We start from the raw sequence: 24,192 nt of genomic DNA on the forward strand, positions 1-24,192 counted from the left end.
GGGTCCCGAGACTTCAGGGAGAGTGGGCCTTGTACGGGCTACGGAAGGACCACCTGTCGCCATTTCTTTCTTCCCGGCCCTCTCTCCCATCTGCTGTCATTCATCCTGGCGGGGCGCGCCGCTGACCCGTGCAGGCCGCGACGGGCCCCGGGCGGGCGGCGGCGGGGTGGGGACCGGATGGCGCTCTCCCGGGGTTTCCAGGCCGCCCCTCCGAAGCCCGGCGCCCACCGCCCACACGCTGCAGGCCGCGTTGCCCCGGAGCACCAGTGAGCGCGACCCCCTGGAGAGACGGTCGCATTTGGATTTAGGCCCCCTGAGATCAAGTCCTGCCCTGGCCCAAGCCCTCACACCCTTGCGGTTGAATTTCCTCTCCCCGGTTTGTTGACACGTCATTCACACAGCCTACAGTTGGCCCACGGGGAGTGTACGATTCAGTCTCGTTTAGTGTATTTCCAGAGCTGCACACCCACCACCACAACCAGTTTTAGAGCATCTTCATGACCCCAGACGAACCCCTCAACCCGTTAGACCGATTCTCCACTTCCTGGTAGCCCTAGGCGACCACTACTAATCTACCTATTAGCTCTATAAAACCTAAGGCCAACCAACCTGTCAGATCTGACTCATGGGATTTCGGAGACCAGATATCTTTACAGCCCCAAGGAATGAGTTTGAACCCAGTCTTGCAGTTAGCAGCCTAAAACCAAATGAACTCACGGCTGTGGGGTCCACTGCGACACATCGTCACCCTGTAGGACTGAGTAGTACCGCCCCTTTGGGGTTCCCAGGCTGTAAATGTCTACACAGCCAATAGCGTCCATCTTGCTGACCACCAGGGCTCGTGGATGAACAGGTTTGTGGATTCGGGACATTTCACATCATTGGGACTATATATTCTGCAATCCTCTGTGACTAGCTTCTTTCACTTTGCACATTTTATAAGACTCTGCCCTGTGGTAGGCTGCATCCAAATGTCAGTCTTTTTTGCTGGCTAAATCGTGTTCCACATGCAGATAGACCACACTTATCTGCTCCCTGGACTTCAGATTCATTGTAGTTCTCCTTCATGCTTGTTCCCCCTCTTCAGTCCACTCCAGCTGCTCCTGGTCCCTTCCTCCCTTAGGCCTTCAGGGGACTGCTGTCTCTGCCTTCACCTGTCCCCACCCTGGCTCAGCCTTCCCTCGGCCAACTCAAATTCCCCCCTTAGTCCTCAGATTAACCATCTTCAGGAATCTTCTGACTGTCGAATAGGCAAGGGGCTTCCATCAGCTGGTCTCATAGGATCAGAATTCCACACTGCCAGACTTCGTGGTCAGTGAATCACTGGCTTTTATCATCGTCCCTGTGAGGATGGGAAAGTCCCATGAGGTCAGAGCTATCTGCTTTCTTATCTCCAGACCTAGCTCCCCCGGGTGTTCCATGACTGCATCTTCCCTTGCACACACGTCAGTGGTGAGGTGAGCTGTGAAGAGAGAGAACTAGGGAGTATCAGAGGAAGCCTCCGGAATGGGGCTTGGGTACCTGGAGGGAGTGAGCCCTGGGGGTCTTGGAGAAGACCCTGGTGTCCACCAGCATGCAGGCCACAGTGTGAGGGCGTGTGAGAGAAAGAGGCTTTTGGCTCCCGGAGGAGCTTGAGTTTTGAAGGCAGAGGCCTGGGTACAAAGCCCATCTGTGGTTCTTGACCAGTTCGGTGTCATCTTGAGCCTCTGAGCCTCAGTGGTCTTCCTTTCCAACATGGCAGTGTAAGGGTTGTAAAGTAAGTGTCCCCTGTGAAAGAAAGATGTACTACCTTCCCCAGACATACAGAGTCTTGGCTATGAGTCTGAATCGACTGGGGGGCAGGCGATGAGTTTGGCTTGATCTTTTGGGAGGTTGGCACGTGGTAGGTGGTGGTTTGGCTTGTGTCGGAGGCCGTTGGTACAAAGCAAGTCTTGCATCAGAAAGGTTCGGTTCAGATCACTCTCAGCAGACCATGCGTGGTCCCCTGTCCTGGTTTTGTTTGGCCGGGCTAGCTGGGGAGTTCCCTTTAAAAGGGCAAACAAAGGTTCGGTGTGGCTTGAGGCTGACAAGGGCGGGTCAGGGCGTCTCCTGCCTTATAGGCAGCAGGCGTAGAAAGAACAGAGGCTTTGGAGTCAAAGGAGCTGAGTTGGACCTGGCTCTGCTGCCTGTTGACTTTGAGACCCAAGGCAGTGCCCACCTGGCTTTACTTTCTTCCTTGGAAAATGGGACGCCATCAGCCAACACTTGTTGGGCTCCTGTTCTAGACTGAGGAGCCCTGGTGGCGCCGTGATGACATGTTGGATTGCTAACCAGAAGGTCAGCCGTTCGAAACTACCAGCCTCTCTGTGAGAGAAAGATGAGGCTTTCTGCTCCTCTAAAGAGTCTTGGAAACACACAGGTGTCTGAGTGCTGCCCTGTAGCAGTCCTACCCTGCCCAATACCCACTGGCTGTGAGTCAGAACGGACTTGCTGGCAGTGAGTTTACGTGGTGTAACGTACCAGACACTGCCAATGGTAGCGGGGGAATACAGGGCTTAGCACAAGCTGAGCTTGTCAGCCCAGTGAGGGCCACCTGAAGCCAGATCAAGGAGGAAGGGCTAAGTTGATGTTCAAGCATCATCTAGCTCCTGTGGCAGGCATGTACAGGAAGTTCTTGAACTTCCCTAAAACCCCAGTGAGAAATGAGGACCTAATGCCGGGGGCTTAAGTGGAGAGGAAATGTTTTGAGAATGATGAGGGCAATGAATGTACAAATGTGCTTTACCCAATTGATGTATGTATGGATTGTGATAAGAGTTGTATGAGCCCCTAATAAAATGATTAAAAACAAAACAAAACAAAAAACCCCAGTGAGCTGAGTTATCGTTCTCTAGCGTAGAGAGGAGGAAGCAGAAACCCCAGAGAAGTGAAGCAAGTTGCCCAGAGTCACACAGCTGGTGAATGGCAGAGGCAGACTCCCAAAGTAGCATTTTAGTTTTCGTTTTGGTTTGCTTTTTCTAGTTTCCAAAACCGGCGGTGTGCACTTCCCTTCCCGTTGTTCGAGGTGATCCCAGAGATAGTGTGACTGTCCGGGACAGAGATGAATAGCCAGGGGAGGGACTCTCCGGGGTGACGTAGGACATAGGACCTGGATGAGGCGTGAAGGTGAAGGTGGGTGAAGAACTCCAAGTGGAGGAAAAGGAGGCGCTGAGGAGCACGGCATGCTTTGGGCCCCGGAACCAGTGGGCACACCAGCCACGCAGTGAGCCCAGGGCCAGGCCAGGCGCCGTGCTAAGTGGTGCAGGGCATTATTTACTCTTCACAACCATGCTGTGTAGGGGCTGCTAGCGCTCCCTCCTTCACAGGTGGGAAACTGAGTCTCAAGCATGGGCTTGCTGACCACCGGCAAAGTGATGGGGCCAGATTTGAAGGCAGGCTGTTTGATTCCAAAGCCCGGGGACTTTACCTCCAAGTTCAGTGGGGGGCTAAAATGTGAGACATCTGGGGAGGACGGGCGTAGATGAGCCCGATGAGAGGGGGGAACCAGATGCTGGAAGTCTGTGTTTTAGGACTTGGCCCTGTGGTGCACTGTTGGGGGCCTAAGGTGGAGCCCAAGAGTCGGGTGATGGAACCCATTTGGTTCCCGTTTCTCGATGATCCCCAATCCAGAGGGGCAGTGGCATTCTTTCAAACAGGTGTGTATGAGCCCAACGTAGCTTGGATTAGGCTCAAACCCATTGCCGTCTGGTGGATTCTGACTCCTAGTGACCTCCCAGGACAGGGTAGAACTGCCCCTGTGAGTTTCCCACTCTGTAACTCTTCATGGGAGTAGCAAGCCCATCTTTCTCCCCAGGAGCAGCCGGTGGTTTCAAACTGCTGACCTTGCCGTTAGTAGCCCACCTCATAACCACTCCGCCACCGGGGCGCCACTGGTCTAGGCTCCCGAGGACTTAATTTCTGGGTATTTTCTGCAGTTCTGTTCTTTTTCTGTTTCTTGACTATGAGTTTTTCCACCTGCCTATTCTTGGGTGCCCTGGGTGTGAGCCCAGTTAGGGAAAAGGATGGGGGTGGGTGGGGTGGGCATATGTCTCAGCACCACCGCCAGAGTTCCCTACCTCCCTCTGTGGTCTCATTTCCTCTCTGTTCCTTCTTATTTGGTCCTGTTCTCCCCCTGCCCCCTGGCTTTCTTAAAAGCTGTTTTTTGCTTTCCTTTGTAGCTGCTTTGCTTTGTCTCTGTAGTTGACATCAGCCTCGTGGCATTTTAATTTATTTTCCCATCTGTTTATAGGGGGTGGGGGGCGCTGTAGATGATGCCCTGGGGTTTCTAGAAAGCACGGAGCAGGGTTGAAAAGGAGGTGTGCGTCACAGCCCAGTGAGTGCTTCCCTGGGTGTTCGACTGCAGTCGGCGCACACCCTTGTGTCTGGTCGACCTGCTTCTGACTGACTGGGAGGCAGACCTGGCAGGTGGTGGCAAGAAGCAGATCAGGGCCCGGGCTTTCTGGTGAGATGCACGCAGGTTCAGGTCCTGGTCTAGCCATGGACTGGCCTGTAGCCTCTGGCTAGTACTCCATCTCTCAGAGCCTCATTTCCTCTTGGAGGAAAGGGTCATGACAGCTACCCCATCAGTCTGTTGTCAGGCTAGACCCTCCAGGCCCTGGGCAGGAGAGCTGGGTCAGGTGTCAGGTTGTCCAGTTCTGTGTTCCAGGACCACGCACACGCTCGGTGCTCGGAGCAGCAATCAACGGGGCCTACTTGCTCTCTGTGCCATATTGAAACATGTGCAGGGGCAGCGATTGTAGCAGCCTGATGCTCTGGAATGAACTAATGAACGGCGAGATGGGGAGAGAGGGAGGCATTTGGTTAAGGATAAAAGGGGCCTTTGAGCTGAAGGCCAGGGCTTCACACACACACATATACACCCCCCCACACACACACATATACACCCCAGCAGAGAATGCAGCAGTCTCTCCCAGCTGCAGTCTGTGAATTCCCAGGTCAAAGGAAGTGACAGAGAAGCTGATCAGCACACACTAGACTGTTGTCCCTTCCGCTTGGCAGTCCCTGTAAGCAGGTCAGTCGATTTTGGAGGGTATGTGTCTGGAGGAGGGAGAAGGTGGAGGCCCCTGGGAGGCGGGACTAGCTCTCAGAGAGGCTAGCTCTCTCAGAGAAGAGCCAAGGAGGGGCTGGGAGGATGGTGAATAACGGAAGACAGGAGTTGGGGGTATCTAAAGTCCAAGGGCAGGGCTAAGACTGATGGTCAGATCTTATAGTGGCAGAGTCTACCTCTGAACCCGGGGGCTTCCTAACAGCCTGAGCTGCTTGGAATTGGGAATTCACGAGCCCCCTGCCACTAGGGAGCAGGCTGCGGGGGTCATACTGGTGACCTCCTGCCAGGGATGCAGAGAAGAGATGGTTTCTTTTACACTGGGCGAGAGAAGGCTCCTCTCCCGTGTTCTGGTGTGCTTATTGAACATGGTCTCCATGGGTGATTTTCCCATTTGTTCCATCCTCCCCTCTCCCACTTTTACTGAGTTCCTACCGTGAGCCAGTGCCCAAGGGTGGTGGGTCAAGGGTAGACATCTTGCACTCCATGCCAGAAACCCAGGTTCAGGTCCCAGCCAGTGGCCAAGTTTTAGCGCAACGTCCAGATGAGGAAGAAAGGCTCGGTGATCTGCTTCCTGAAATCAGTCCATGAAGACTTTCTGAACCACAGCAGTGCCTCCGTCATAGGGACGGCACAGGGCGGGGCAGCATCTTGCTCCATTGTGCGGAGGGTCGCCAGGCCTTGGGAGGCAATTCAACGGCAGCTGGTACCTGCGAGCAAAATCATGTGACACAGGTACATTTGCAACTTTCACATCCAGTGTAGCTTACAGGACAAGTAACTAGACGTCAGGTCTGACTCAGTTGCCTGCTGGGAAGTCCTTCAGGGGAGTTGGCAGGAGCTGAGGAGACAGGAAGCAGTTTGGAGAAATCAGAGCGGGAAGGGGAGGGTGCTTCAGCCAGAGGTGATGCCCAGGGGTGCCCCAGGGTGTAGAGGATCCCGCGGAGGGCCATGCCATCACTTCATAAAGGCAGGGGCCCAGTACTGCCTCAGCTTCCTCTCGAACCCTGAGGGCAGAGAGAAGGAACCCTGGTGATGTAGTGATTCGGAGTCGGGCTGCTAGCTGCAGGGTCAGCAGTTCGAAGCCACCAGCCGGTCTGAGGGAGAAGGAGTTACAGCCTTGAAAACCCACAGGGGCGGTCCTCCCCGTCCTGGAGGGTCACTGCAAGTCAGAATCGACTCGATGGCGTTGAGTAGAGGGCAGAGAGAAGGCAGAGCTGCCGTTTTCTCCACGTTGAGGGTGCTTGGCATCAGATGTGGATGCACACAGGAAGCAGGGATTTATGGAGGGGCCAGAGACCATCTTTGCCTGCAGGCGGTCCCTCTGGCAAGGACAGGGCAAGGCCTACACTGGCATGCAGAGTGGTCCCTGCTAACCCAACCAGCTGCGGGCCAACAGTTGAGGGAGGTCCCTTCTACGTGGGGTAGGGAGAACGGCGGACTTCACTGAAAAGGAATGAACGGAGAGGATGTTAAGAGCTTGCAGAAGGAGGAAGACTGGAGAGCCAGTCTTGGACCTGGGCAGGAACCTAGGCGATCCTGGCAGGCCTGGAGGCCAGGACCTGCAAGAACAGCTCAGAACCGGAAGGGCTGATCAGACCCACTACTGAGCAGGACCAAGGACTCCTGAGGGATGGCCAAGGTTAGGTCTCATCAGTGGATGCTAAGCACACATTCCCAGGGCCCGGTTCTTTGCCCCCACTAGATAATACCAAACCCATATTTTAAATTAATTTTAAAAACCATTTTGTTTAGCTCTCTTAAGTAGACCCACACATGAATGCTCTACTAGTTATTACTGAGAGTGACTAAGTATTATAATTGAGCTGAAAATAATCCCCCCGCCCATACTCGCTGGGTTGGTTACTAAGTATTGCCTGGGTTTTTGAGTAATGAAGTTGTGTTCTTTCCAAATGTTAATTCTGAGGATGGCAGATGCTAACCATCTGTTACATGACTAGCATTTTACAATATTTGATTAGCACTTTATATAGTTGGGGGAAGCCTGCCAGTGGTGTCTGCCCATCAGATCGGGCATGTTGGGGGTGTGCCCTGTGTGGCTGCCCTGGGAGGTCTGGCCTCCGATGTGTTGGGCTGAGGGGACTCGTCAGGCCGTTAGGTGCTTGTTCAGCACAGGTGTAACTCGAGGGGCCGGTCCCTGTTGGCATGCAGCCTTAGAGCTGGAACTACCGGAACCGTCATGGAAGGAGAGTTGGGCAGGCAGGGGCCCACCCATGCATTTGGCCGCAAGTGACAAAAACCACAGAACTGCTGCTCTGTGGCCAAAGGGAATTAGTTGGCCCAGATCAATGAAAAGCCTTCTCATGGATGGGCTTGGGGCTCAAAACAAGCCCTTTGGATTTGACTTCACTTGGTTTCTCTCAATATTACAACCCTGTCTTCTGCTATGTCATTTTACTCTCCCAAGCCTCAAAAGGAAGCAAAGTGGCCTCCCTGCCAGACTCTCCAATCCGGTTTCAAGTCTTAACGGGAAGCAGCTGCAGGGGCTTGTCCAGCTTGCCTGCTGCGTTGCCGGGAGCCTCTGATTGGAGCCGCTTAGGTCATGTGCCCATCCTTGAGCCAATCCGTACGACCATGTGGATGCAAGGCTCTGATTGGTCAGGCCAGGGTGGAGCTCCGCCTGCACTGCCAGGCCTGACCCGAGGAACGCCGGTGCCCGGGCGGGCCTGCTTTCAGAAGGAAGGGATGGAGAGGGCTGGGAAACCACCTCTCTTCGGTGTCAGGCAGCATCCCAGAGAACCAGGAGGACCTGGCCAACTTAGCTGTGGAGCTCTTCGCTGCCAGCAAGATCCAAAAAAACTTCCCCAAAATTACTGCCGTGAGAGTGGGTGCTGACTCACAGTAACCCCACGGGACAGGGTAAATGATCCCGAGAGTTTCCCAGATTCCGTCTGTGCGAGTAGAAAGCCTCGTCTGACTTCCGTGGAGTCGCCGGTGGTTTTGAACTGCCGATCTTGCGTTTAGTAGCCCAATCGGTAACTACTGTGCCAGCAGGGCGCCCCCACCGGGAATAAAATAGGCTGGCAATGAGAGGAGGGCGACTCAAAGCAGGTAACTAGAATGGATGCGCTTGTTGGGCGTTTGGGGCGCTTGCCTTCCACCTGTGTTCGTTTCCTGTAGGTTAAGGGCAGGTACTTCTGCCGTGCGTTTTAGCTCCTCCATCCGCTATGAGGAGAACCTCGTTCTCATAGAGGGACAATCTGGATGGAGGGGAGATTAGATTCCGCTCGGGCCAGTGTGTGAGACATCGCGAGAAGCCTGCTGTGGGTGGCATATGGGCACCTGGCCCGGTGCCATCTTAGGCGTGGCAGCAGACACCCGGGCAGGGTAGAGCGCACCATGCCTGTGCCCTGCAGCACTTCCGAGGGAGAGGCCCTGAGCAGTGAACACTGGGGCACAGTCATGGGCAGGCAGACCCTTCATGCGTATTGTACAAGCCCTTACGTTCTAGAATCTAGAATGGGGGAGGGGTGCTTTGGGCTAGAGTTGTACGTTCTTTAAGAGAAGCATGCATGGCCACGGAGTGGATTCTGACACCTAGCGATCTTATAGGACAGGAAAGACTACCTGTAAGGGTCCCGAGTCTGTCAATATCTATGGAAGCAGACCCATGTCTCTGCCCCTTTGAGCGGCTGGTGGGTTCACATTTTGAGGACCTTTTGGTTAGCAAGCCTGGTGCTTGACTGCGGCACTACCAGGACTCCAGGGGAGAGGCGTTAGGAGTGAAAAAGCGAACTCTGCAGGCCAGAGTGCGTACTGTGAGATCCCATTCAGATAAAGCTCTGAAAGCGCTAACCCATCTACAGTGATTGGAAGCAGATCCGTGGCTTGCGGGTGGGGTGGGGTGGAGAGGAAGGAGGGGGCATCGCTAAGAGGCACGCAGCAACTTTGGGGGCGATGGAGACACTCATGTCTGATGGAGGTGATGGCCTCGGGAGTAGGCATATGTCAAAGCTTATCAAATGGTGTACTTTAAGTATGTATAATTGATTGTATATCAACTACCACTCAGTATGAGGAACCCTCTTGGGACTGTGGTTAATCGCATAGCTCTAACTGAAGGCCCAGGGTGGAAACCCATCAGCAGCTCTGGGGGAGAGAATACTTGGTGGCCTGGTCCCATAAGCAGGTATGCACTGGAGGGCACATTGTTAAAAGCGGCTCTGGAACCAGATGATCTGGGTTTAATAACTCCAGCTCGACCCTTCCAGCTGTGTGGCTCGAGGTAAGTTACCTGGCCTCTCTGTGCCTCCATTTTCTGGGATCTTCTTAAGTCAGGGTGGATTGTAGTACCTCTCTTCGAGGTTGGGTGGGTCTAATGTATTAATCTTGGGCAAAGTGAAGAGCACACAGTGCATAGTCTTACTAATAACACACAGTAAAACGAAACCGGGGGTCCAGGCCAGCACGCTACGGCACTGCTATGCAGCGGCTTCATGTAGAGCCCCAGACCTGTCCGGGGCCTGAGACTCAGCACCTCTAGAGCTTCCTGGCCCGGGGCCTGACTTTGAGGAGGGGGCTTAGGCCTTGGGCAGTCTCCCTTCATTACACGATGCCCTCAGTAGTGTGTCCTGCTGAAGTTGGCCGGTTTCTCAGTACTTGCTGCACAGACTTACCGGCCCTTCTCCTCTCGTCAGTGATACCTGCGCATGCATGGAAGGAAGCAGCTTTCCAGAAAGAAGCCAGCAGAAGGTTGCACATCTCTCTCTACTCCTGCCATGGTGCTGGGGGGCTGCTCTGGGCAAGATCACCCGGCTCTGCAGGGGCCTGGTCCCTACCCTGTGTCCTGCTTCACTGAGTGGCCTGCTGCCCTGTCCTAGAAGTGTCCCTGTGTTTTCCAGGGGCAGTGGATCTCCTGGATGGCCCCACTCCCGGGGGCAGAGCTGGTCCAGAGGCCGCTGCAGCTCTACCGATACTTGCTGCGCTGCTGCAGGCAGCTGCCAACCAAGGGCATCCAAGAGCATTACAAACATGCTGTAAGGCAGGTGGGAACAGATGGAGGGGATTGGGCAATGGGGCTGGGGGGTGGGGAGGGGAGGGGGAGAAGCCTAGAATGAGCCAAGAGTAGGGTGCTGGGTGGTAGGTGCTAGGGGGGAGGCAGCAGTGCGGTAAGGACAGAATTCGATGCTAGTTGGCCCAGAGCTGCCCTCCACATCCTGCCAGGGTTGGAGTCAGCAGCTAAGCAGGTAAGTCAGCTTGTGCCACGGTGACGGCCTTCTTTCCAATAATGCACAGCTGCAACCTTGGGTGAACCCACACTGTGGGATCGTTGACCGCAGCACGGGGCCTGCCCTCAACCAAACTGTCCAAGCCAGAAAGCAGAAAGACAGGCCAAGGAGGGGCTCCGGACCATAAAGGGCCCGAGCCGTGGCCATTCCCTGGACAGAGTCCCAGATAATGCATCTCCTGTCAGCAGAACATGCGTTTGCTCTGGTGATGCCAAGGATGGGCCACAGAAAAGTGGGTGAAGGGAGACATCGGTCAGTGTAAGACATGAAAAAATAATCATAATTTATAAATTACCAAGGGTTCATGAGGGAGGGAGGGTGGAGGAGGGAAGGGAAAAATGAGAAGCTGATACCAAGGGTTCAAGTGGAAAGAAAATGTTTTGAAAATGATGATGGCAACCAATGTACCAATGTGCTTGAACAATGGATGGATGGATGGTGATAAGAGTTGTATGAGTCCCCAGTAAAATGATTTTTTTAAAAAAGAAGAAGAAAAGGCTTCTGTCGAGGTCTAGTCCAAGACAGACGAGGAAGAAAGGCCTGCCAAGGTATTTCCAAAAACCACCTTCTGGATCACCGTAGCCTGACCTGCACTCTGGTCATAGGCATGGCCCCCGGGCCAGGCAGTATTTCTTTCTGCCATGCATACGGGGGTCACAGGTCAGGATGACCAGATGGCCGCTAGAAATAACAAAGAGACATGAGAACTAAATGTAATGGGGGATCTAGATTAACTAATGGCCCAGCACCCCCCCCCCCCAAAACAAACAAACACAGATAGGTGCTGCCCAGGATGTTACTGAGCGATTCAGGCAAGTGCGCCTGTGAACTGCAGCCTTTCTGCCAGTTAAACGTTATTTCCAAATAAAAAGTCAAAAGCTAAAATTAATACAAAGAAGAGCATGGGGCTGGGGGTGGGAGAAGAGAGGTCGTAGCAGAGAAGTGAAAACACAGCGCGCTGGGCTGTTGTCAAGGAGGACTGCCTGGAGATGGTCCCTGTGGACTACGAAGATGAGGCTATGTGGTGGGTGTGGGAGTGATGGGGAGATAGATGGGTCTCCCCCCTTCTGTTTGAGAGACAAAAGCAGACGGCTTCTGCTCTGCGGCAGGCCTGGCTGGGTGCCGTCAGTGGCTGCGATGCTTCACCAGCAGAAGGAGCCCAGAGAAAGCACAGGGGTCCCACCTTCCAACCCCCCTTGCTGGGAGAAACCACATTTCCCTCTGGCCAAATAGCCCAAGGGTACATCCCCATTGGGAGTGGAGTGGTGGCTTTAGTGCCTGCAGGTGTCCATGGCTCCCCGAGAGGTTACCTTTGAAACTGGACACATTTCTTCTTCTTTTTTTTTTAATCATTTTATTAGGGGCTCATACAACTCTTATCACAATCCATACATCCATCAATTGTGTAAAGCGCATTTGTCCATTCATTGCCCTCATCATTCTCAAAACATTTCCTCTCCCCTTAAGCCCCCGGCATCAGGTCCTCATTTTCCCCTCCCTCCTCCCTCTCCCCTCCCTCATGAGCCCTTGATAATTTATAAATTGTTATTTTGTCATATCTTGCCCTGTCCGACGTCTCCCTTCACCCACTTTTCGGTTGGAAACTGGACACATTTCTGCAGATACACCTGGGCTCCCCACTCATGAGTCAGCGTTGACACAACGGTGAACCGTCTCTTGGTTTTGTTTGGGGGGGGGCGCTGGCCTGCATTGTCACAACTGCCCTGCCAGGGCAGGAGCCGGGGCTTCACAGGAATAGACTAGGAGTTAAATATTGGTGCCACCCGGGCAGTGAATTTAGTGCACCTGGCCCGTGGCAGGTGCCCTGGAGCTCCGGGTTATCGCGAAGATACCTCGCCATCTTTCTTTGTGCCTCCACTACCAGAATTTCCTGGTCCATGCCGATGAAGACGACCCCCAGAGAATCCGGCAGATTATTCAAAGAGCCATTGAAGACGCTGACTGGATCCTGAACAAAGTGAGTGTTTTGCGGCCGCGGCCACCAGGGGGCGCCCCCGCCCCACACTGTGTGCCCGTAAGTTGGGGCACCCGATTTAAATTGAGGTGGTTATGCCTTGCTGGGGGGCCCAGAGGAGGTCCCAAGTCGACCACGCCTTTCTTCCTGCAGCCCAAAGGTCATGGCCATGCCTGTGCCAGTTGCATTTGTTTTCTGCAAAGCAGGGAGGTCCCCACAGCCCCTAAAGTAAGGTGACCAGATTTTAACATTGATAGAGCGGGACACCATTGATCAAACTCATCTCCTGGCAAAATAGCCACATGGCAGCCGAAAACCGTATACCGTAGCTTGTCGTGCATTCTTTCCAAAAATCGGGACTCTTTTAAAACGCCGAGGGACGCGGGGGGGGAAAATTGTTAAAAATCGGGACACAAAAAAAGCGGGACGTCCGGTCACCTTGGTGTGGAAAGGAGCTGCGAACTGCCCTCTTGGAAGCCAGAGCACAAGGGCTGGCAGCAGCGCTGTGCGGTGTGTCGAGGCAAACACTGATGGGCCCGGTAGTGAGCTCCCTGTTCTGGGGGGGATATTCATACTGGGGCAGGGCTGCTGAGGAAGCTCAAGGGCCTGTTTGGGTGGAAGAAGCGTATCTAAACAACTCATGCCAATTGCCTGTGTGCCGAGCAGAACTGTGCTCCACGGGGCTTTCAGTGGCTGATGTTTGGGAGGTGGTTTTCCAGGCCTTTCTTCTGGCCCTCTCTGGGTGGCCTCAAACCTCCAACCGTTTGGTTATCCGCCGAACACATTCACGTAGGTTTGTACCTTCCCTGGTACTCGGATGGAAAGAACGGATCCTTAAACCTCAGTCCTGGATCAACCCAGAGAGCTGAGGGTGCCCCTGGCCCCAGTCCTAGACATCAGACGACACTCCCCATCCCCTGACACTCTGTGATCGCACCAGATGATCTCTGAGGATCCTCCTCGACCTGGGATTTCTCTCCCCGCTCCCTAAACAAAGGCGCAGACTAACGATGCCGCATGTTTTAATCCAAATGCCCCCGCAGTCCCAGCCTCCTTCGTTATCTCTCCCAGCCCCACCAGTTCCTTTCTATAGAAGGAAGGGGTCCAGGCTGGGGGGGGGAAGTGGGGGGAAGCCTTGGCGGTGGTACAGCTCCCCACCCAGGACCTGCGGCGAGGGCCTGCCCGCCCTGCGTGGTCTCCTCTACAGCTCACAACCTCTCTGCCTTGCAGTATAAGAAGCCAAACGGAGAATCCTAGACCAGAAGCTTGAAGCCGCCCTGAAGATAACAGAGGCCGCTGCCCTCCTGGGATCGACCCCCAGCTTCATCTTCGGAGGACAGGAAGTTGCCCAGGCGCTCCGGCCTCTGCCCGAGATGGCTCTTCTCGCCCTGTTCCTGACGCCCGGCACTGCGTACGACATGGGGTTTGGGGAGAATGCGGTCTTCCTCTTCTTCATCCTTTGCTTCTTTGTGTGCGTGTTCGTCTTTTTCTACTTTTCCCTCAAAGTGTTTCACTTATTCTGGAGGTCTCTGAACCACGCCCTGATGCCCGAGGCGGCCATGTCCCCAGAGGGCAGCCTGCACGGGGGCAGCAACGTCAGCTTCAGAATCAGGCAGATCCCCATGTGAGCAGCCCCCCACCCCCACCCCTGCGCAGCTGCTTGTCCAGGGTTTTCAGTCACGCCCTCCCCCAGCAAAATGGCGGTTCAGGCTGTAGGGAGAGTTAGACAAGATAGTGTCTGGGGCCTGGGGTGGTGTTTGCTGCGGGTTTGTGCCAGTCAAAGCCCCTCGCCGAGCCCTCTTCTTCGGCTTCGAATGCTCTGCACAGCTCTGCCATCGTGGTTTGTTGATGGGCTTGTCCCTCGGTGCGGAAGAGGCTGGCGTTCTGTTCCTACATGCACCCTCAGAGTCCTCCGTGTTGTGCGGTACCTGCCCAGCAGCCCACCATGTCTGCATGCCCAGGAAAGTAGACCACCTGTCTGTCTGCTTAGGAAGGAGAAGCCCCGCCTTCCAGGAGCGGGCGGGCGCCCTGCATGTGATGGGGTGCCTGCAGAGCTGGGAGGTGTCGCAGAGCTGCCAAGGACGCAGAGACTGGGGACCTTTTGGCTTTGCCACCATCGTGGGAGGAATGAGGGGACCCAGAAGGGTACCTGGAGAACTGGCCACCCCAGGCCCAGTGGAAAGAGGAGGAGTCCCCAGCTGGCTGGCCCCGGTTCTGCTACAAGGACCTCTTCCTTAGCAGAGACTGAAGGCGTGAGAGGGCCTGGGGCATTCCCAAGAGCCAGAGGATGGATCAGCCAAAGATTAGGAAGGGGGCCTGATGTTCCCAAGAACCTTCTGCCAGAGGGTTGAGCCAGCGAACCGCCGTGTCCTTGTGCCTTTGTGATTCAGATGCATCCGTGTGTATGCAGTGACCAACAGCTAAGGAAATAAACCTCTGTTTGAAATCTGCCTTTTCTGGGACACTTGACTGATTTCTTCCCGCCCATGTTTCAGGTGGAGCCCCTGAGCATCACATATGGTTAAGTACTTGCCCTGCCAAGAGGCTAGCAATTTAAGCCCATCCAAAGGCACCTTCAAGAGCCCCGGTGGCACAGTGCTTACAAATTGGGCTGTTCACCACAAGGTCAGCAGTTTGAAACCCTCAGCTGCTCCACAGGAGAAAGAGGAGGCTTTTTACTCCTCCTATGGTGAGTCTCTGAAACCCCAGGGGCAGCTCTACCCTCTTGGGTAGGGTCCCCAAGAGTCAGCATGGACTTGGGGGCCATGAGTTTAGAGGCACCTTGGAAGTAAGGCAGGGAGATCCACTTCCCCAAAAATCAACCAGTGAAAACCCGACAACAGGACTGTCATCTGACACACATGGGATCGGGTCACCGTGAGGCAGAATTCACTCATCGACAAGGACAAGACAACTGTGGGATAACATCATACAGTGGGATACGGAAGCCACGAAGTTCAGGGCTCCTTCTTTGAGGGGCAACAGGCTCGTCTGACTGCTAAGTATGGGCGAGCTGAGGGGCTTCAGGCTGTCCCATGGCTGGATCATCCCCATCCTTGCCCCTGTTGTTCAGGCCCTCTGAAATCAGGAGACACGTCTGTGGTTGATCACAAGAGTGGGGCTGCTTGCGTCCTAGACCTTGCACTGGGAGGACGGAGGGAACCAAGGCTGGCCATCTTTGGGAGACAGTACCGTAAACCTTGAGTTAGTCCCCTGACCTTGACTTCACAAATGGGTGTTTGATCTGGTTGTGGTGACTCACCTCGAAGTGAGACCGTGGGTGCCCAGTGCCTCTGGGAAGGTGAAGGCTTGGGACTGTGATGGCTGCTTGGGACTCCTGCCAGCCCTGCGATGCCAGCCCTGCGAGCCCAGCAAACAGTAAGTATGATGACCCAAGGGGCTGATCCCAGCAGGAGAATCTGCAGGGGCGTGGGGTGAGACCTGGGAGAGGCTCGCCGCCTTCCAGCTCTGCCCTGATGGTGGCCCTGAGGGGGCTGTCAGTCAGCCGGGCCCGCAGCTCTGAAGTACACACAGTGCATGTTTTATTCAGAGTAGCTTCTCAGCAAAGGAAAGAAGGCGATGGACGTGTGTTGGCCTCAGAGTCAGGCAGTGTGTCGGAAGGAGCGCGGGAAGTGGAAGTCCCAGCTGGATCCCTTAGTGGTAGCCCGACTCTGGGCACATTGCAGCCAGCCAGCCACCTCCTTTTCCTCACCTGCCTCGGGATACCTCTGCCCCAGGGGCCTGGGAGGTAAGGGCAGAGCCGCACATGGATAGGCAGCCCCGTGGCTTCCTTCCCTCTTCTCCTGGGTGTGTCCTGGCCAAGATCCTACTCGTGAGGGGGGTCCCTCACAGAGGCCAATCTATGGACACGGGACCCAACGTCCAACTGCTGAAAGAGCTGAAGGACCTCTCAGTACTGGTGATGGCAACGTTGGTACACTTCTCACCAAACGCAAGCCCAGCCCTCTGCCTGCGAGTCTGATGCTGACTCACAGCGACCCTGCAGGACAGCGTGAACTGCTCCCTAGGGCATCTGAGCCCAAGTGTTTGTGTTAGCACATAGCCTCATCGCTCTCTCAAGGACTGGCTGGCTGGGCTTGAAACTGCCCAATGCTTAGCCTGCTGCGCTACAAGGAACCCTTGTATGTGCCTCTGGTCCTTCCTTCGTGACTCCCCACCTCACCCCTGAAGACACAAGCCTGGTGGGAAAGGACCGGTCGTCTGGTACTGACCCCCCTCACGTCTCCCAGGTGTTCCTGTGTGTTATTTTCAGTTCTCTGTGTGGCTGTGATGGGCCGATCTGTGCCTCCCAATGAGATACGGTCAAGCCCTAACTGCCGTGGCCTGTGACCCCATTGGAAAATGGCATTTTGTAGCTATCATTAGGTAACAAGAGGTCACAGGGCACCAGGCTGGGCTCTGTGCTTCTACAAAGGGATGCCTGGGGCCACCGGAAGACAGAAGCGGTCTAAGAAGAGTGAGCAGGGCCCCATGTGGGACTGTTCACCTCCGGGACTGGGAGAGAATACGTTTTGTGCCCCTAAGCCGCTCTGTTCGTGGTACTTTATTAAGGCAGCCCAAGGAAACCAAGACAGCATCTGTCATTGCTCTGGGTTGTGATTCTGCGGATCTCTCTTCATGTCAGTTGTCCTCAGCCGACCTGGACTAATAATCCCAAAGAGCACTGAGCTTGTCCGCCAGCAGACTGCAGATGCCAGGCCACCTGTGGCGTCTGCCTGTCACTGGGGCGCTTGCTGCTTTCTGATGATGGCGGAGGCTTGGGGTGGGCTGGGGTGGGGGTTTCTGGAGCCGCTATTTGTGGTTGCTTGTGCTGCCGAGTCACCTCTGATTCATAGCGACAATTGGACAAACACTGCCCGCCTGTGTGAGGTTGGAGCCCATGGTGACAGCCACTGTGCCCATATGTCCCTTCCATAGAGCGGATGCCATCCTTGCCTCATGATGGGCCTGATGACGAGCGGGTGTTGAGATCTCACACAGCCTTCTTCCAGGAAGTCTGTCGTGAAGCAGACAGGACTTCCCCCAAACCCAAAGCCAGGATCACCAAAAGGCCAAACCCAAACTTCCTGCGATAAACCTGTTCCGCTGTCCATCTTGTTTCCCTAGGGATGGGGATTAAGTTGTGCGAATCCCTGGCAAACACAACAAAACTCTACCCCGCCTTTGTGCCATGACAAGGGAGAAGCCTGGCAGGTTGGCTGTGAAGGAGCCATGCGGTGAGCCCTGGGGTGGAGACTGTCGCCCCAGGAAAAGATCAAAAGTTCAAGAACTGAGACTATGGCATTTCCCAAAGAGGTTCCGAACACGGCTTTCCTGCCCCCCACCCCCCAACCTGGTCCCAGCACTGTGGCTCCTATAGGGTGAGGAGAAGACCGTCCTTCCAGCAGCGAAGTGGCCCGAGTGTGCGCCATTGATTCACAAGCATGCCCGTGGCTTGGACTTGAGACCTGAGTGGGGGTTTCAGGATGGAACCAATGAAAAAGAATCCACCCATGAACCGATCATGAAACTACCAGCCAATTACCACCAAGTTGACTCCAACCTTGTGTGACCCCACGTGCGTCAGAGCAGAACTGTGCCCCATGGGGTTTTCAATGACTGACCTTTCTTCTGAAGCTTTGGGTGACCTTGACCCTCCAAGTTTTGGGTTGCAGGCGTGGTGTTAGCTACTGAATCGTTTTGAGCCTCTCTGAAGAAGTGAGAAGACGCATTGAAGTGGGACCCCTTGAAGTCTTCCAATTAAAAGTTATTTTTAAAGTTCTGGGGAAGGTAAAGGAGCACTTCTTGAGCACCAACTGTATGGCTGGCCTGGGTGGGTGCTGGGGACCCACAGGTTGGTCCATGGACTGGGCAGAGGCTTGGTCTTGTTCACTACTCAAGCCCCATCAGTCCCCAGGCACATAGTAGGAACATCTTAACATTTCATGGGTGAGTTCAAGGCATGGCTCTTGGCTCCAGAGCTTACGTTCTGGTTAGGCAGACAGAGGTGCTGAGTTACAATGGGTCCCCCCCAAAGCTGGCAGTAGGACAGGTTTATTCAGGGACAGCCTTCTCCACTGGGAGAGTTCTACTTCCACCTGATGAAGCCCAAGGCTGCCTCCTGCTGTCACTAGCAGGGAACCCTAGGCATCTCTGCGTGCTGCTGTGAAGGCCTGGCCACCAATGTCTTGGGTGGGGGGTGCCCCCTCTCTTTGAGCTTTGAGCCACAAATACCCAAGAGTAGCTTCATCAGGTCTCTGAAGTCAACTAGACTCAACCTTGAGATGGGTGAGTCCCGCAGTCCCTGTGCTTGTCAGTTTCAGCCACTGACCCAGGTGGCTCCTCTACTCTTCATAGTCTCACATGCGCCCATTCTGAGGATACAGATGGGGCTTTCCACTCCCATAAAGAGTTTTAGCCTCAGAAACTCACCTGGGGCCGTTTCACCCTGTCCTACCTGTGGGCTCACTGTGTGCCGGCATGGACTCGATGACAGTGCACTTGTGGTATTTTCTTCCACTGAGATGGGGTTGTTATCTTGAGTGGTTTCTGACTCATAATCACCACATGGGACACAGTAGAACTGTCCTATAGCACTTTTAAGGCTGTCATCTTACAAAAAAAATTAATGCCAGTAATCATTGATTTTCCACATTAAAATAATATACACATAATGTATTGTTAGTTTGGTTTCTTCAAATTTTATGCCCATTTACTTCCTATTAAAGAGAAAAGGAAACATGGTGTTAAAAAAAGATGATACATTTATGAAGGAAGCACAAGAGGAACAAAATGGATGCTTTCCCTCTACAACGTTTAAAATTATTTATTAAATTTGGTTTTTCCCCCTATACAAAGTTAAGACAGCATCAAGCCCAGAACAGGGAGTTTGTCAAAAATAAAACAAAAAAGACAGAGAACCCCTTCTCTACCACTGCCATTTAACAGCTATGAACTTATTGATCACAACAAACACACCTGAACAGCTAAAGACAGTGAGAAAGGCTTTTTATATAATCAAGGTAAGGCATACAGCAGACAGCCTTGCCAAAAAGGGAGGGAGACACAGATAAAAACCCCGAAGTCCAGCATCAGTGGTCCGTGTACATCCTATATTGTGATAGCGATCAAGTGAGTCAAGGGGGCAGGGGTGGTGGGGAATCTAGGTTTACTGGAGAGGAGACATTTGTAATGCCATTTGCCTTTGGTAACCTGATTGCCTCTAGTTTAACAGTTTAATCTAGTATTAAACTGTTGTATGTCTTTTTTTCTCCAACAGTCGTGTTTTTTTCTTTTTAAATTAAACCCAGTAAGATATGCAGAAGACAATGAGACAGTTTAAAAAAATGCTGCTTCTGACAGACATAGGTGAAAGGTCTAAGGAGGAGCCAAGGCCAAGAAGTCACCAGCAGCCACAGTCTTTCTCTCTGTGACTGGGGCTCACTGTGGGGTGGCAGGTTCATGTTGTACACCAGACTCTCCAGTATTCAAATCCTGGCTTCCAGCCTGAATATCTATCTATCTATCTATCTATCTATCTATCTATCTATCTATCTATCTATCTATCCAGCCAGCCAGCCTGAATACACACACACATACATAATTTTATTAGGGAGCAAATCTTATGACAGTCCATGCATCAATTGTATTAAGCACACTTGAACATTTGTTGGCATCATCATTTTCAAAACATTTTCTTTCTACTTGAGCCCTTGGTGTCAGCTTCTCTTTTCTCACCTCCCACCTTTGTGAATCCTTGATCAGTGATATATTGTTGTTATTTCGTGTCTCACATTGTTGTCCTTCACCCACATTTCAGCCTGAATATTCTGATAGATTTGACAGCCTCAAGGCACACAGCTTCTATGTTTTACCCTGTTTGTTTTTGTGGGGTTTTTTGCACTTACTTCAAGGGACAATATGCCATTTTCTTCAGCAAACCGTTGGGCTTCTTAATAGGTAACATCTCTCTGTGCCTCCAAAGTGGCTTTCTTCCCCATCACATTCTTACAGTGTTTGGATTGGCCCGATTCCTTGCACCTACACCGCAGCTCAGCGGCTTCCCCAGCACCTCTGGAGCTGCTCCGTGCCACTGCCCTTGTATCCATCCAAACCTGGGGTTGGCTTTTTTGGGCCACTAACTTCAATTAATCTTGCGCCAAATTCAGTATCAAGTGTGTGAGGACAATCAGCCATCTATCTGTCAATCTATCTGTCAGTCTATCTGTCCATCCATCCATCCATCCATCCATCCATCCATCCATCCATCTATCATCTATCTATCTATCTATCTATCTATCTATCTATCTATCTATCCATCCATCTATCATCTATCTACCTATCTATCAATCATCTATCTATCTATCTATCTATCTATCTATCTATCTATCTATCATCTATCTATTTTCCTGTAAACGGATGAAACAAACAAGAGTTCCCCACCCTACTTTTGACCGGACCGCAGTTAGGGTTTGGAGTACCTGTGGTTGCCATGGCGACATGGGGGTTGCTGGGAGCACGGGATGGGGGTGGGGGAGGAGGAAGAGTTTGGATGCAGAGAGAGGAGGCTGGGACCCTGGCAGGCAGGTGGGGTGGCCAAAGCAGCAGGGACTGCCCCTGTGACTCCCTCAGGCTCTTCCTGGGCTGGTCTTAGATGCCTGTGTTCCGCACAGGGCTTCCCTGGTTGTCATCTTTGTGGGAAGAGTCCCCACCCTGCACCTCCTCGACAAAACAAAACAAACATGTAAAGTGGCTCTGATTATCTTCATTTCATAGACAAGAAAACAGAGGCTCTGAGAGAGTAAATAATTCGTTCAAAGTCACCCAGCTCAAAGGTTTGCAGAGGCTCACTGCTTGACATCACACTGCCAACGGGACAACACAGACATGTAGCCAGTCTGGTGTTGAGCTAATGATGGGAGCAAATAGCATAAGACTCGTACAGATATCAACTATGAATTCTGTTTACTAAAAGGAAAAAGGCCTATAATATGATGCCTTTGAAAAGGATATGTGCGGGAGAGGAAGAGAGAGTGGAGCACATCCTGGCCCACCAAGCCCTGAGGATGATAGTCCCTCTCAGAGCAGCCAAAGCACAGAGAGGACATAGGGTGGCCCCACTACTAGACATGACGTCCCTCACTGACCCATAGCGCTATGGGGGACAACACTGGAGACACAGTGTGGAGAAGCCACATGGACCTACCCCGATGCAGCCCTGAGTGCTGGAGCAGCCATGTGGAGACCCCTGCCAGCACTGAGATGTTTACATGTTCACTGACTTGGCTTTCCTCCTACAGTCTGCATCCTAGTGTGTGGTTTGTGAGATGGAGGAGGACTTTGTGGATTGGTGTTGGACATATGGGTTAATGTTGGACTTGTGGGCTTGCAGCCCTGGGTTGGGATGTTTTCTTGATGTGCACTTACCCTTTATATAAAACTTTCTCATATACATGAGTTTCTGTGGATTTGTTTCTCTAAAGTACAGACTAACACAGTATAGCAGACTTCTTTGAGTTGGAATCTACTTGAGGGCCCCTACCAATCATTGGGCAGCTATCTGTCTCTGTGTGCTTTCAGGGTATCCTAGTCCCAGGAAGGGAGTCTGCTTAGAAAGCAAATGGGAGTCAATTAGCTGGATGCAGCAGATTTATGGCAAAGTGAATGGTTATGCCAGCTGTTTCTCCTTCTCAGTGCCCTGGTCCATAGTCTGATAACCTTTCCCCTCTCCCTGGTAACAGTCCCCTCAGCAGGCTTGGTCGGATCCTGCTACCCAGACTCTCAGGATACACAATTCACGTGGACACCCTCCAGGCCCCAGAGGGGGATGATCTCAGACAGCCTAAAGGCTAGCAACCCTTCTGTCTGTAATCATGCCGGCACCGCTTGGATCCACAGTCAATGTCTATGGAAGCAGCAGTTAAATCAAGTGCTGTATTGGGTAAATGCAGTTTGTTTCTTTTCTTCCACTTGGCTGGACGTGAGATGACGGGAGCATGATCTTACAGAGCCGAGGATGCAGCCTGCCAGAGGGGGCATATCCAGGGCTGGAGTGGGGTCATTGTAGGACAGATGTCAGTAGGTAGAGGCATTTTCTCTGGGACCTTTGCATTTCTTCAGAGAAGACTCTCCCATCTCCTGCCCTAGGAGCACATGCCTGGCAGCTAGGGTTCTGGGAGCAGAGCTCGGGCAGGACCCTCTCATGGTCCTGTGAGCATGTGCTCATCTTCTTCAGCTGTCCACCTGACACTCCTGTTCTCTGCTGTGCCATCTTTCCTGGGTGTAGAGTCTCTCTGATGCCCTTCAGGGTGAAATCCATTTCCTTCTGTGGAGTAAGGAGTGGCGGTGCCTGGCTGCAGTGGGTGAAGGAGGAGACCAGAAATCTCACTAGAGTCAGGACAGTCATAGCAGTTATCAACACATGGACATTCTTCCATATCAGGGCTTCCTCATCACCCCCAGTTCCTTCGCTCCCTTCTCAAAGGTCCCCTGGGCCTTGTCCATATCTAGCAACTCAGGGCTCAGTGGTCACCATAGCAAGGGGGTGGTGGGATGTGGGGGCGGCATCGTGACTGGTCAGGGCACAAGCTGCTTCAGCTGTTAAACGTTTATAAGATTGTCCTTGGATCTGTCTACTGTGCATAACTGCTGCTGTTGCCAACTCCACTCCATAGGCCCATGACTGCAGTACAGTGGATCCCCGGACCTGAACACTAATCCGTTCTATGAGGAGTGTCCAGATGCAATGCAGTCGAGTTCTGAATCAATTTTTTCCATGAGAGATAACTGAAAGCGGATTAATCCATTATTGACCATGAACCTTACCTTTTACCCGGACCTTACCTTTTTATACAAAACATTACACAGAAATTTCAAAGTAACTAAGTTCAGAGTTAAATAATGTAATTTAAATAAGAAATACAACATTAAAAAAGTTATTGAACAATGACAGTATGACCCATACCTTGAGATTGAGGAGGATCCGGATCTGTGGACACGGATGTGGAGAGAGAGTCATTGTTGGGAAGGGGAATCTCCTTCCATCAAACCAACTGGTAGCTGCTTTTCAGGAGTTTTTCCCCCTTGTTGGCCTTTTTCACTAGGACCTGGCTGGCTTTCTCTAAAAAAAAAAATCAAAAAAAAAAATCTGTCTAATGTGGTCTGCTGTCACTTTCCTGCACTGTTTTCTAAAAGGGTTTCCTCAATGATCATCCTCAATATTAACAACACGGTTACCCAGTTCCTGATCATGATGATTCCTTTCAACAAGCTCTGTCTTAGGACCCATGTTTTTTTATGCCCAAACAGTGCAAAAATCCACAAAAACTAAGAAAAGTCTAGCAAAATGCTTGGAATACAGCCGCAAAAATGTTTAAACAATGCATACTGACAATGCCAACTAACGCTGAGTGATCGAAACACAACTGCTTTTGTTTACAAAAAGCACGTGCGTCGGGTCAGATTCCGATGTTTTGTTCGAGGTCTGCTGCAAACATTTCTCAGCATTTCATGTGGAAATCCGACTGCGTCAGCACCGGGGATTCTGCTGGACCGCTCCCTTCCTGGAAGAGCCTCTTCAGGGTTCTGCAAGGCACCTTGGCTCTTCCTCAGCGGCCCCTCCTTTCGCAGGTCCCTGGCTTTCAGCTGGCTCAAAGCTGACCGAACTGGGGAGCACTCCACCAGCTGTTCTCTCAAACCCTGTGGGATAATTTTGCCTGCTGTTGCTTTTCTCCAGTTCTCTCGGTCCTTATGAGCTAATGTTTACTTCCTTTACCGTCATTTTAAAAATTAAGACTCTGCCCAGGACGGATGAGCCCTATAGGACCAGTGGTGTGAGTGGCAAAACAGGGAGGGTAAAGGGAGAATGGGTAGGAAAGAGGGAACCG

General features: G+C 52.7%; 1 protein-coding gene across 4 annotated transcripts; it reads left to right on the forward strand.

Moving 5' to 3' along the window:
* The first annotated feature begins 240 nt into the window (after positions 1 to 240).
* LYRM9 (LYR motif containing 9) lies at positions 241 to 14,757 on the forward strand. 4 transcript variants are annotated; one of them, XM_045299566.1, is made up of 5 exons: positions 241 to 853; positions 9,742 to 9,796; positions 9,946 to 10,089; positions 12,218 to 12,310; positions 13,538 to 14,757. In XM_045299566.1, the coding sequence occupies exons 1-5, from the start codon at positions 846 to 848 to the stop codon at positions 13,562 to 13,564; spliced, it is 327 nt and encodes a 108-aa protein (XP_045155501.1). In that variant the 5' UTR covers positions 241 to 845; the 3' UTR covers positions 13,565 to 14,757. The 4 variants fall into 4 exon arrangements, with proteins under 4 accessions (XP_045155501.1, XP_045155502.1, XP_045155499.1 ...); XM_045299564.1 differs by lacking the exon at positions 241 to 853 and adding an exon at positions 6,200 to 9,329; XM_045299565.1 differs by lacking the exon at positions 241 to 853 and adding an exon at positions 6,200 to 9,329 and having other exon boundaries at positions 9,946 to 10,080.
* The last annotated feature ends 9,435 nt before the right edge of the window (positions 14,758 to 24,192 follow it).

This window comes from Echinops telfairi, unplaced genomic scaffold (assembly GCF_000313985.2).
Source record: "Echinops telfairi isolate 266 unplaced genomic scaffold, ASM31398v2 ScPeMD7_7458;HRSCAF=8496, whole genome shotgun sequence".
NCBI lineage: Eukaryota > Metazoa > Chordata > Mammalia > Afrosoricida > Tenrecidae > Echinops > Echinops telfairi.

Bases quoted from the DNA above. Each gene is read 5' to 3' on its own strand.
- LYRM9 (XM_045299564.1), top strand. From the start codon at position 9,118: ATGAGGAACCCTCTTGGGACTGTGGTTAATCGCATAGCTCTAACTGAA. The intron at 9,797-9,945 runs GTTGCACATCTC...TGTGTTTTCCAG, and splicing joins CAGAAAGAAGCCAGCAGAAG to GGGCAGTGGATCTCCTGGAT. The intron at 12,311-13,537 runs GTGAGTGTTTTG...TCTGCCTTGCAG, and splicing joins CTGACTGGATCCTGAACAAA to TATAAGAAGCCAAACGGAGA.